At 37.7% G+C, this 13,613-nt stretch overlaps 1 protein-coding gene across 6 annotated transcripts in view; it reads left to right on the forward strand.

Moving 5' to 3' along the window:
• SLC4A4 (solute carrier family 4 member 4) overlaps positions 1-13,613 on the forward strand; it is a 457,437-nt gene that overhangs the window by 404,185 nt on the left and 39,639 nt on the right. For all 6 annotated transcript variants that reach the window (XM_059385129.1, XM_059385136.1, XM_059385120.1 and 3 more), the window contains 4 exons: positions 416-488; positions 7,341-7,409; positions 10,009-10,182; positions 12,514-12,675. In XM_059385129.1, coding sequence (XP_059241112.1) covers positions 416-488; positions 7,341-7,409; positions 10,009-10,182; positions 12,514-12,675 — 478 coding nt within the window. The remainder of the gene's footprint in view (positions 1-415; positions 489-7,340; positions 7,410-10,008; positions 10,183-12,513; positions 12,676-13,613) is intronic.

The following is a 13,613-nucleotide window of genomic DNA, read 5'->3' on the forward strand; positions in this document are numbered from 1 at the left end:
ATTAGAATGCAGGACAATGTAATATCTGTCTCCTGTGAAAGAAGGTGTAATTACACAACAGTACAAGTCATTTAAAAAATAAGGGCTTCAAAGAGGCCAGGAATTGATGGACCAAGGGCAAGTGACTTTTTTTTTTTTTTTTTTTTTAAATTCTAAAAGGAGCAAAGGATTTAGCACAATCACTTTTCTCTTGAGGAATTCAAATCACGTTATACAATAGTTTTAAGAGAATTTTATAGTTATGTTGAGCTTCTATGCTCTCCTCGAGGTAGTCACTTATATAAAATATCAAGACCTTTGCTGTTTTAGTCAAACATTAATTTGGCCAATGTACAGTCTTTTTTGAAGGTGAAAATACAAGGAGCCTATTTCTGAAAACCAGAGATAACTTGGTAATCATTTGATTTGGTTTCAGGGAACAAAGAGTCACTGGAACCCTCGTGTTTATTCTGACTGGTCTGTCAGTCTTTATGGCTCCCATCTTGAAGGTAAATATGTGAAGTACTTGTCTCTTCCTCCTTCTCAGTATGCAACAGATAACTGGGTATGTGGAGAGTAGAATTCCTTATCTGCAACATTCTCCTCAGTTCTGGAACACACTGAAGCAGACAGGGGTCAGGTAGAACAAGTATTTTCAAAACTTTTATTTTGATTTCCTCACTCCTTCACTCCTTCTACTATGAGTTATTATTATTGTTGTTGTAGTTACTTGGTTGAGCCATATTAAATTACCAGTATTGAAGCTTTTGACCTATACAAATGATAATTCCATCGCTTACTCTGACTGCTCGCCCCTCCTCACTGCATCTCTTACTGTCCTTACATCCTTTCTTCTCACTGCTTTCCAACTACTTGTCCCTAAACCCTGCTTCCCTTCCCCCCATACGCAGGCTCACACTAGACTCCTGGATAACATGAATGATCATTTTGTAACTTTTCTCCTAGTCTTAATTATTGCTGACTATGTTTCTCTTTTCTTTGAATCAGAAGGCCTAATCTCCACAGAGGGAAAGTTGAGTAAAATTAACTGGTCTTTGATGAGAAAACTTTAGAAATGAACTTTGGAAGAAGAGAAAAATGACATGCCAGATGATTTAGAAAATTAGGAGTCAAATATATATGTTTGATCATTGGGGTGACTATCTGACAAAATTGATGAATACGAACTGTATGGGAAAACCTAGTACAAGGATGAGATAGGGTTAAAAGTGCAGGTTTAGCTGTCATGAAGCTTCCATTTCTTTGTGACACAGGCATTTTATTCTTCTCTTCTATTACATAAACAATACTGGCCAATTATTGATAGTTTGTATTTGATGCTTTGCACCACAGTACAAAACCTGAAAATTACCTATAGACCTAGAAGCTATTAACAACCACTTAATATCCTTTCAAGTTTGCCTCTGAGAATTTTTATTTATTTTTAAACAGTTCTCATTTTTCAGATTTTTAAGATACTTATTTAACTACACAAGTGATGGAGCAGTACACTCTTGTAAAGAATTCAAACCATACAGAAGTATAGAGAGGGAAAGGCAAAAGACCTCTGTTTCTCTCAAGTTGGCACATTTATGAGTGGGTTGCCATTCAGATGAACTTGAGGAAAGTAGAACTATAATTTCGTAGCCTATAGCTAAGACTGGTTTTGCCCTTAGGGAATTTAGATAAACACATATGTTATGCAGAAAATACTTGGTAAACAGCTAAAAGATTTAAATATTCATCTCTTGTTCCTGGTTTCCACAATGTCAGTTAACTGGCTTAACTAATTTCTGCCTGGAATCATGAAGGAATATATATTTCATGCACACGTGGGAAAATAAAATTTAAAATAACCTTGAAGAAGTTATCTCTGATCATGTACAAAGAACCTCAGGAGAGTACAGGTCTTAAGGTTTTGCAGGGACAAAAAAAAATCTGTGATTCCTTTTGCCAGTAGAAAGCAAGTTGTGGGGCAGGTTTGAAGTTGTGAGTTTCACAGCATCAAGTCCACAACCTGAAGGCTTTATGTTCCTTTGTTGCCCCACAGACACCAGTACAGCAACTGGTGGCAATGTCTAGCCACATAGACCATAGAACCTCATCTGGACAGATGGACAGATCCATTTTTAGAAAGGTCATTGTAGGCAATTGTGACCTCACGTTGTCGGAGGATCTATAGGAATGAATTTGCTCCTGGGTTCCCCAAAGGTGGGCTCACATGATACAACTGCAGAGTTTTTTTATGGGGTCTCTTAGAGATTAGCTCCTAGTAGGGGATGAATAGAAATATTTCCATCAATTCAAATAAGCTTATTAGCATATCAACCCCCACCGATTTTTTCTTTTGTTTTTATATTATGTCTTTTCATGAATACAGTATAAAATCCTAACTCAAAAAAATTCAGTTGTTTAAGAGCCCCCTTTTTTTGTTGTTACAGCAAATTGGCTTTTATGTTAAGAGAATCTGTCAGCTGAGTAATCACGTATGATCCCAAAGGGACACAGAGAACAGATACTGTATAAACTGCTATTTTTAGGAAAAGATGGAAGACTCACATTTTCTGCAGCACCTCTTCCTAACTGTTTTCTAACCCTGCACCCAAATGTGGCTGCAGAAGAATTAAAGCTGAAAGCCCTTGTGTTCTTTATTGTACAATGATTCTTTTTGCCCTGATGTGCAAAGCACTTTCGTATCTGTAGGAACAGATTAGAATACAGAGAAAGGAGAAAGAGAGATGTAAGTGATCAATGAGCGTGAGTTTGCTTTTCCTTGTGACCTTCCTTAAGCTCACCCTTATTCAGCTGCTAATGTTCATAATTATGGCCATTTCAACTTTGGGAAATGCAAAGAATCATTGTAAGAATCAGTGAAAAAGGTAGTCCAGCAAACATCTTTATTGGGCAAGGCTTATACTCAAAATGTGGGAAATGAAATTATTTTGTTACTATGGTTTCCAATATATTGTGGGAAACATAGATTTTAAAACAACAATCAAGTATTCCAGCACTGACAGTTGCGATTCCAGACTTTGGCGAGTAGAACTGTTCTTTACTTTAGGCATCACATTAGCTAATTTTAGATCATGTGCCCTTCTTGCCATTGAAATTGGGTAGCTTATAAGCATTCACCAGAGAATTCTTGGTGGCTCATGTAAGAAGTCAATACAGGAAGAGGCAGATGTTGAGGGTACAGCTTAACTAAAACTTAAGTAACGACTAAGTGGAGTCAGGATTACCAATTAACCTCAGAATTCACACAGAAAGAGGTACCAGGGGTGACTTGGGAGGAGGGAACCTTTTTCCTCCACCATTTGACTGTGTGTTTTAAAGGGACAGGTGACAACTTTAGAGAATGGTTTTACTTAAGAGTCTGCCTTTGAAAGGCAGATCAAATGCATGGAATCAAGAGAAATATGTGCCTTTCACTTTTTAAAAGGACATGGCTCAACACCTCCCCTTCCCAGCTCCCTGCATCCCACTGTTTCCTTGCCTCAGAGGATGCGAGGAATTTCCTCCCTGCCCTAAGCAGGGTGGGCGGCTGTTCTCTGCGCCTCCTTATGCAGGCTTACTTTGAACAGGAAGTCTGTGACCTCTGTTTTGATCTCTTTGCCAGAGTCTCTCTTTTTACATGGAAAAAATGTAAGGAGTCATAATGTATTAGCTTTAAGTTCATGAGGATACCCCGTGACCTCAACCAGCTGCACTCACACATGCCTCAAATCCCACCCCGGATCCAGTACAGAGCTGTGGGGAAGTAGGAAAAACTAGCTTCCCAGGCTGGTTACAGTTTCAATCCGTGTCTCTGCAGCAGAAGTACTGCCTGTTGAGCTCGTGTTCTGGATGGGGACGCTGGGGCCCACCACAGAGCAGCAAAAAGATGAAAGACCGTTCCTAGGGCTTCCTTTTCCAATGCTTCTGGCAAGCTTAAAGAAATAAAGATCCAGTAAAGTTCACTGCCCCTTCTGTGGTCTTCGCTTGAAGCAGTTCATCTTTAACATGAGGTGTAGCCGAAATTGATCTTTCGGATTTGTTTAGGGTTCTAAAATGCGGAGGCTAGTGTTTAATTTGTACCTGGCAGGCGTTCACTGAGCTTCTCCAGTGTGCCACACCCCCTGCTCGGTATCAGGGAAACGAGGAGAGAGGGTAGAGAGGAGGAGGAGGGTGGTAATAATGGCTCCCGTTCACTGGGAGCTTGGCGTTGGACCAAGAGCTCTGCACAGATTGCTTTTATTTAGTTCTCCAGTAAAACCTATGAAAAACGTATGTATAATTGCATCTATCCTACAGATTTAAAAATAAATAAATAAATAAATAAATAACTGGCCAAGTCCCAAAGTTCTTAAATGGCAGAGCCAAAGTTTGAACTCAGGCAGTTCTAACTCCAAAAGCCTGATCTCATAACCATCATGGTTTATTGCCTTTTAAAATAAAACAGTATTGGCCTCAAAGAGCTCCTTTACTTTCATTTCCTCAGAGATGATCTTCCCCAGTTTCTTTGATCCAATTTCCAGGTCTCTTACATAGAGAGAAATGTGGCATTTTCACAACCTCTTCATCATAAGTTGCTCCGTGGTTTTGTCATCATAAGACTAAGGACCAGATTGCAAGTTGGCAGCTTCCTTATGGTCCCAGATTTTTAGGGCTTGAGGGCATTAGGATGTGTTTTTGATAACATGTTCCTGAAGACAGTCGTTATTGTTGGAAGGACAATATTGTAGAGCTTATAGAAAACTGAGGTTTTGAGTCCGACCTTTGCAGCCATCTTTGTGTCCTGTACTCCCGCAATCCCACCCTCACCGCAGAGGGACCAGAGGGAGCTGTGTTGGGCAGCTGCCAGCTTCTCGACTTGCCAGTGAAGGTCCTGATGCTAATAATGACATCAGTACCACATTTATCCTTCCTTGAGCATCTATTATGAGCCAGTCCCTGAACTAGATCTTCTATAATCTTTATCATAACCACTCTATAGATGAGAATACTGAGGATAGCAGTTGACAGGTCTCTCGGTTCCACAATGGGTAGAGCCAGAATTGGAACCCAGGTCTAACTTCCTGTACTTCCATGCCCTTCATCAGTACTCGTTCTGAGCGTCAGACACATGCGCACACGCACACGATGACTATTACTCCTCTGGGTGGCCTCCCTCCTGTCCTGAATTCTGCACTGTGGACAACTACCATCTACCTTTCTTATTAAATTTACCCTTTCACATTTTTTTTTATAGCAATATTCTAACACTATCAAAAATCAAAGGGAGGGCTAAGTAAAAAAGTGGAACTACATTCACCACAATTTGAAAAATTTGGTGACATAATCTTGAGTATGCTAAATCTCCATTGACTTAATTTAATTTTTCTGTCTGGTTCTAGGATCAAGCATTTAACTTTTTCATTTCTAATGTTTATGAGAAACATATAATATTTACTTATAATCCTTTTCACCAAAGAATTTTTTTTTAAAACGTTATCATCTCTGCAGCTGTTTTCCTACCTGTACCCCATTCTGAGTTAATGGTACCTTCCGATTTTATTTTGTGGTAGATTTCGCAAAATCTGGCATAAATTCAGAGAAAGTAGACTTCAGCACTATGGTACAACTTTCCTTCACTCTGGTACTAGAGCTGCGTTAGAGAAAATATTTAGCTAAATTTAGGGGAGGGGTGGAGATAACTCTCAGTATCCCCTTTGTGATTACTTTCTTTCAAGCCAGAGAAAACACTTTACTCAGATTAAAAAGTAACTACTGCCGGATTTCTAACAACATGCCCAACTCTCTAAGAGAACTATGTGTCTCTTTTCCCCTTTCACCTTTCTTTCCCTCCCAAAGAATTAAAAATGAAATGGATATATGGGAGGAATCATCATATATTAAAGAAAAGTGGGAGAGCCCTTGCTTTCAAAGGATATTTTAAAAAATTTAAAAATGAGTGAAAGCTGTGAAATGGTTTCTTTGTTGGTTATTCTTTTGGTCAGTTTATACAGGGGAATGGGAATAAGTACATTCTAAAGGAAGTAAAGGCATGTGTCAGAACTCAAGTGGCTTGAATGTGATGTGCTCACCTCTTTGTGGTGATGGTGGGGTATTACAGCGCACATGCCTTCCCCAACACTTCTACTGTCCCTCCTACCCCCTTAACAGTCAACATCAATTATTTTTTTCTGAGTTCAAGATCAAATTACCTATGTTACAATTATTGTTTTTTTCTAGAAAGAATGTGGGATGTTTTATGTAAATAAATATATGTATTACATATAAATTTAATAATTCCTGTAGCTAGCCGGTAACAATGGAGATTGTCATGACATATTTTGAATTTACTAATTTCCAGTAGTGGCCAAAGGGTTTCAGGTACAGAACGTTTTAGGTCATTCCCAGGGTAGACATAGAAATTATATTTCATTTAATACATGTAATAGTTCTTTAAAAATTACTCTGAAGTCATACTGTTTCCTGCCTACAAAGCCTCCTTTATGTAGATTTGGTAAGATTGAACTTAATTGATTGTGGTTTTTGAAAACCAAAATTACTTGAACTTCTTTTCAAAATCCAAGCTTGAGAACCTTTTGTTGTTCAAACAGAAGACTTCCCAGAAACAGAATCAACCTTGAGTTGCTTAGTTTCTACAGTACTAAGGACATTTTAAAAGTCTAGGAACAGATAAAACTTAAGGAACATTGAATTGGAACTTCCCATTGCTAAAACACTTTGTATTATTGTAAAAAGACTCTTGCTAATTAGTGCATAAAAATGTATTAATTCACTTTTTAAAGATGAGTATTACTACATGTGTGTAATTAATTGCTTCCGTATGCTCGATGCTCCTTTCAAGCAGGGTTCTCATTAGTTAGTCCTCTTAATATTCCTGAGAGGAAGAAAGGGGACAGCCGTTTGATGTTTGCTTAATTGAAAGAGGCATTTATACACCAAGCTGATAGATGATTTGGCAAAAATTATTAAGAAAAAATCAACAGGCTGTTGGAAAGGAACTTGGTCTCAGGAGTGAAGCAACTGTCTACCTTTCTATCTCACAGTTCATGCAAACATCTGGTTTACATAATCATTCCTTTTAAGGGGAAAGGGAAACAAATTTTTTTCCCCGTTAAAAAAATTATTTCTGAGGTTATACATGCTTATTGTTTAAAAAAAAATGCCAACAGGCATCAAATGAAAGTTGAAAATCTCCCTCTACTTATTTCTAGTGTAGAGTTTAGAAGTTTATCAATGATAAACTAATTAGAGTTCACTATATTATTATGTTGTATCTTTTAGTTTCAAATTTGGTCTTTATTTAAACTATTCTTCTTCATTACTGTTTTTATTATTTTTTTTAACCTTTCTCCATTTTTCTTTCTTCCTAGTTTATTCCCATGCCTGTTCTCTATGGCGTGTTCCTGTATATGGGGGTAGCATCCCTTAATGGTGTGCAGGTGAGTTTTCCATAGCAATCTAAGTATAGTTGTGTTCTTTTCTAATAGTGGGAGTAGTCCAGTAACAGATCTTTGATGAAAAGTGCTACTCATTAACTGCTGAGTTTTTAGAATGTGTGTATTTACAGTAAACAAAGTGGTGGTTGCCAAAAGGGAGGTGGGGGGGGATGGATGAAATCCAGAAAGGGGATTAAGAATGTACTTAACCATGATGAGCATTGAGTAGTATATGGAATTGTTGAATCATTACATTATATACTGAAAAGAATATAGCACTGTAAGATTTATGGATAGATAGATAGATAGATAGATAGAGAAAATGCATTTGTTTTCTACTTTCTCTGCCATACATCTGCTTCTTACTTCTGGCTTAATTAAAAAAAATTAATTTGTGCTAACAAATGTTACCACAGGTACCCGTTCTTGAAATCAGCTGTTAAAACCGGTCATTTAATTAGGGAAATGAGAGAGCTGTGATCTCTCTTCCTCTCTCCTTCCTCCCCTGCTTCCTTCCTTCATCTCAAGAAGGAAATCAAACTCTTTGGGGTTCTTCTCAAGGCACTGTTTATCCCTCTGCCCTTAAACCATACTAAGAACAGGCTCTTATTTGATTCACTTTTCACATGGCTGAGATCAATGATCAAAAGTTTTGCACCAATAAAAGAGTAAAGTCAATGTGGTTTAGTGCTACCCTTGTCCAAAACTTCAGCTATTCACAATTTGGGTAGAACTGGCCCCCTTTAAAAAAAAAAAATCATTAGGGAAAACTTTGTAAGGGACTTTGTCTTTCAATTGAGGTTTAATTTAATTGGCACCAGGAGACTGGAAGTACTTCTGCTGCTTTCTGGCACCTTGTTAATTGTAGCCTTATTTAGCACTTACTAATGTTTTAATGGGAAAAGACTGCATGTTCTGTGGACATCATAAGAATTTATTTAAACCCCTTCATAATAGTCCTTGCTTTCATTTATTGAATTTAGATTAATTTGGTTTTAGAGTCAGATAGAGCTGGGCAGGTGGCCAGGCCCCCAAAAGCAGAAAAGGCTGTTTTATTTTCCCCTTGTTTAGGTCCCCTCTGGGTAGAGTTCTTCGCTTTTGGGATATTTGTCACAAAATACAAGATGGGGCTTCATAGATTGGACTAGATGGATGTGAATGGGTTTTTGTTGTTGTTGTTCTTATGAAACTTTGGGCAAGAACAAGTATATTAAAAAATACTTTGTTTTTACCTGGTTTTGTAAATATTCTTTTTTCCCCTAAATGGAAAAATATGAAACTAATATGGTTTCCAAATTAATAGTTTTTTTGGGGGGGGGCGCTTAAATAGGTCAGTCTAGATCAGAGGTTTGATTTTTATGCGTTCTAGATGTTTAACCAATGGTTGGAGCTCAATACATGTTTATTAAATTAAATAGAAGGCAAAAAAATCAGCAATTTCATAATGTTGGAGAAAAAAGTCCTTTGCTAAAGGCACAGCCAGTGGATTCCTGAATTCGGCAATGCTGTTGTCCTTCTTCCCTTTGTCTTTTGACACTCCCTCTTTTAGACCTTTTGGTAAGATTTCACTTAGCAATGAAATTTTGTAACCCAGTCTTTATAAACAGCAAGGCCCGCTCTGGTCAAAAATAGGCCTAGATAGAGAAAGAAAGTTTGTTACATAGGAAATAGCTTCCGAGAAGCTCGTCTGTGATAGTCTAGTTTACTTGGACGCTTCTCCCTTTCCTCCAGAAAGAAAGCAGAGATGCTATGTTGGAGTCCTAATACATAATAATTCAATTCAGCAGCTATTTAGTGAATATCTTTCGTTTGCGAGATCCTCTGATAGGTCCCAAAAAATCGTCCTTCTCATCATTATCCATGGAGACTCAGCAGTTAATCCCTGAAGCACGGTACCTGTCACAGAGGTGCTCAGCGGCCAGCATAGGACCTGTTTCCACACAATACAGACCACCTCTCCTGGATTCCAATGTCTAGTTGTTGACCCTCTGAAACTCACTATCGTAGTCATATGGCTTTTCTTTGAAAAGGAATGGTAATGAATTGCTGACTTATTATTTAAGTTATGCTATCAATAAATAATGTGGAATTTGTGAAAATAGCAGTGCATTCCCATTTTCAAGTTAGATACTTCCTTTATACTCTTGAAACATCCCTGAAATGTCTACCATGCACAGTAGCACCTCTTCTTTCAGACAAGGTGACTGAGGCAGAGTGAGATACATGAGTGAGGCATCTTCCTTCATGACAAAAATAGTCACGAGATTCTCTCTCCAGAGACTCAGATAGTAAAAATAGAAAGTAAGAGATGAGCATCTAGAATTTATATTTGGCTTTGTGACTTTATTCTTTGGTGGCCACTTTGTCTCTTATATCTGTATAACATTCCTGCAGAGGAACAGTATTGGAAATCCCCTAGCATGCCTTACTGTGCTGGACTGAATTTCTGAATTCCCTGACCAGAGTCCTCTGAAAAGGACACTGCTTGCCTAAAATTATAGAAGAGATAAATCACTAGTTGTTAGGTAGGTGTTGTGGAAATGACTCTGTGTACCAGCTCTTCAAGTAATACAATTGTATCCTTGTCTGCTTTCCTCCCCAGTTCATGGATCGTCTGAAGCTGCTGCTGATGCCCCTAAAGCACCAGCCAGACTTTATCTACCTGCGCCACGTCCCCCTGCGCAGAGTCCACCTGTTCACCTTCCTGCAGGTGCTGTGTCTAGCTCTGCTCTGGATCCTCAAGTCCACCGTGGCTGCTATCATCTTTCCAGTCATGGTAGGGATTCCTGAACCTCCCCATGAAGTCAGAGCAACAGCATTAGTTGTTGTCATAGAGAAGACCCACCTGTCTTTTCCGTGTGGCTCTCATTTTTTCCCAGCCTTGGCAAATAGTTTTGATTTGATCAGGTGTGACTTAAGGTTCCTATGTCTGTGGTCATCTACCCTGGACTTTACTGGCAAACTCAGCTGAGTTCAGTTACTGACACTGGTTTCTCCAGGTCAGGGAACCTCCCTGAGCTACCATGAACTAGTTGCTAAAATGGGCATGGCTCTCGTGCTGTCGTTCTGAGCGACGATGATAAACACTAAGTCTATAGCACGATGTCTGACCTCCAGTAGACACCAGTGCACATGAGTTATTTTTAAAATACTGTACAATAGACCCAATCTAAATTACAAGTATAGCACATTTCAGTCCAAATAATAAGAAAATAAATTTGTCAACTTCGGAGAGGTCCCAGTGAATTAGAAGAAATGGAGTGAAAAGTGAGGTTTTTGAAGTTCTTGCTAAGCATAAGGGTAAGTCTGTGCTCTCAGTCCTTGCCATGAACTTGATGAGAAGCAAAGTAAAATAACTAACATTGCACTTGGAATTACAAGTGAAAGAAAGAAAAAGGGAAAATGCTAGCTCTACATTTGACTTCATTATTAAATTTTATACTTTACAAAATTTCCCATTTCTTACAAGAAAATGCACATGCATATACTTGAAGCAAGTCACCAAGTGAGCCTCAGGTCTGATCTGTCTCTCTCACAGCTTTGGAAACAGAATTCTCATTCACAGACATATTTTATTTAATTTATTTTTTTAATAAAAATCCTCTTACTCTTAGCCAGGGTTATTTTTTATCTTATGTCTATTTGTTGTTTGTGATTTTTTTTTTCTCCAAGGAATCAGGAAAAAAAATGCTATAAAATACTAGTGATATTTGTAGAGTCATATTTTTTCATGATGGTCCCTTATACCCCCCCTTTTTTCTTGAACTCTATTAGCTCACTGGAAAACAATAATAAGAACAAAGACTTATTTGTCAAATGACTCCCATTTGACTATTGGTATAGTCTACCTGTTAGTTTTGCTAAAGATAGGAAAACAAACTTAGACCTGGATAAATTTGAAATATGTCCAGTAAATCACTTACTGCTTATGCTAAGTAATATAAAAAAATACATTCCCTTTATAGAGTATTTTTTAATCTTTCTAGAGCTTTTATTTGACCACAAATCAATAATGTAATATCAGTGGGCCAGATGTTGTTAATTTCCCTAGGAGATGAAGAAACAGACGTAGAGCATGACGTGGATAAACACAACTGTTGAATCTGAGACCGTGTCATGGCTCTCCTATCCCAGGGCACACTAATTTTACTCTTGAGCAAAGGCATCTTTAATGTACCTTTAGAAGTTACTGTTCAAGAGAAACTGTAGAATCAAAGACATATATTTTAAGGATACTGATTTTAGAGGCAGACAGCTGGGGCCCTTTGTTGTATTTTTTCCTTACCTGGCTTTGTCATCTTGGATGACATATTTATGTCTCCAAGCCTCAGTTTCCTCAGTTGTAAGATGGAGATTATAATATCTACTTTTTTGAGTTTGTGGTGGAATAAATGAGAAAATCCTGCCCAAGAGTTTAGCTCAGCCTTAGACACACTGTAAGTTGTCAGGTCATAGTAGTGATTGAAGCTGCCCCATAGATTAAATGGTTTGAGCATATTTAAGGATTACCTCCATTATTAGCACTTTGAAAATGTAGTATGCTGTATGTTGTACAGGTTTTCTTGATTTTCAAAAATCTCTGTAATGTTTTAATTTTGAATAATTAGAAATCATAATACAGGCTTTTTTTTCTCTTTATACTTTCATTTTATTAAAAATCTGACATGGAAGAAAATGATTTAAAAAAATAACCCTTTTTTTTGAATTATTAATTTTTTATTTTTTATAAGCATATATTTTTATCCCCAGGGGTACAGGTCTGTGAATCACCAGGTTTACACACTTCACCAAAGCACTCACCAAAGCACATACCCTCCCCAATGCCCATAATCCCACCCCCTTCTCCCAAACCCCCTCCCCCCCAGCATGTAATCATACACATCAGTGCATGAAGTACGTTTTACTTAAGACTTTTATGACCCAACATCCCCCGTAAAGAAAACATTTATGGTCCACGTGATATAAATCCATATAAGCAAGATGAGTTCTATCAAATTCTAGCCTTATGCAAGATAGTTTTCTACTGCCTTTGATAGGGTAATATCAGTGCTCACCGTGACTTCATCTGACATGGTTTCTTTCATACTTTCTATATTTATCCTTGCAGATCTTGGCACTTGTAGCTGTCAGAAAAGGCATGGACTACCTCTTCTCCCAACATGACCTCAGCTTCCTCGATGATGTCATTCCAGAAAAGGACAAGAAAAAGAAGGAAGATGAGAAGAAAAAGAAAAAGAAGAAGGGAAGTCTGGACAGTGACAATGATGATGTAAGGAACTTTCCAAAATTCCAAAGTAAAGCTAAAGAAATAAATGTGTAAAAAATATATGTATATACATACTATATACAAATATATATACACATACATATATATGTGAAATATATAATTGTATATATATTATATATGGTGTGTGTGTGCATGTGTGTGTGTATGTGTGTGTGTGTATATATATATATATATATATATATATATATATATATAAAATCCTTTATGTGAGATATATGGCTGAATTCCAAGAATTCAGGATGTTCACCTGGTTGTGTTACATATCAGTCTTCACTTCCCTTTGCCCTTTATTTTCTTTCCTTAGTTTTGTGTATTTTCTGAAGTATTTTTGTATAATTTCTGAAGTCCTTCGGTAGCCATTACACAAATAGCAATGAAATGACTTCCAAAGAAAACCTCATCACATCTAAAGAACTCCAGTCTCCCTTCTCATAGATAGAAAGGAAATTTGCTTCATGATGCTCTAAAATGTATTTGTTTTGCTCTTGATAATCCAGATTTAAATATGAATTAATAACTCAGTTTTGTGTAATTTCAAGCCTAATGTGGACAAACACCTGTGACCTCCGCTCCGGTGGGCTGTGGGTCCGCTTGCGTGGGCTCTCAGCCCCGGTTCTCTTCTAGTGTACTCCTCCTCACATTGAACTTTGACCTGATTTAAGATGATCTCTCTGTAACCCTTCAATGAAAAGCAAAGGGAATTGGAGCTTAGGGTCTTTCTACATAATTATAGTAGGTAATTTGTAGTCGAGACAAGATGATCCCCCTGCAATTGGGTGGTTAAACTGAGAAATAAAATTATTGCCCCCTTTTTTTTCCTTGAGGAAACCATTTCACAGGTGCTCCAATAGGGGTCTGTAATCAGTACTAGGGGAACAGCTGGGATTATTTCTCTCTCTCTCTCTCTCTCTCTCTCTCTC

This window comes from Mustela nigripes, chromosome 1 (genome assembly GCF_022355385.1).
Source record: "Mustela nigripes isolate SB6536 chromosome 1, MUSNIG.SB6536, whole genome shotgun sequence".
Lineage (NCBI taxonomy): Eukaryota > Metazoa > Chordata > Mammalia > Carnivora > Mustelidae > Mustela > Mustela nigripes.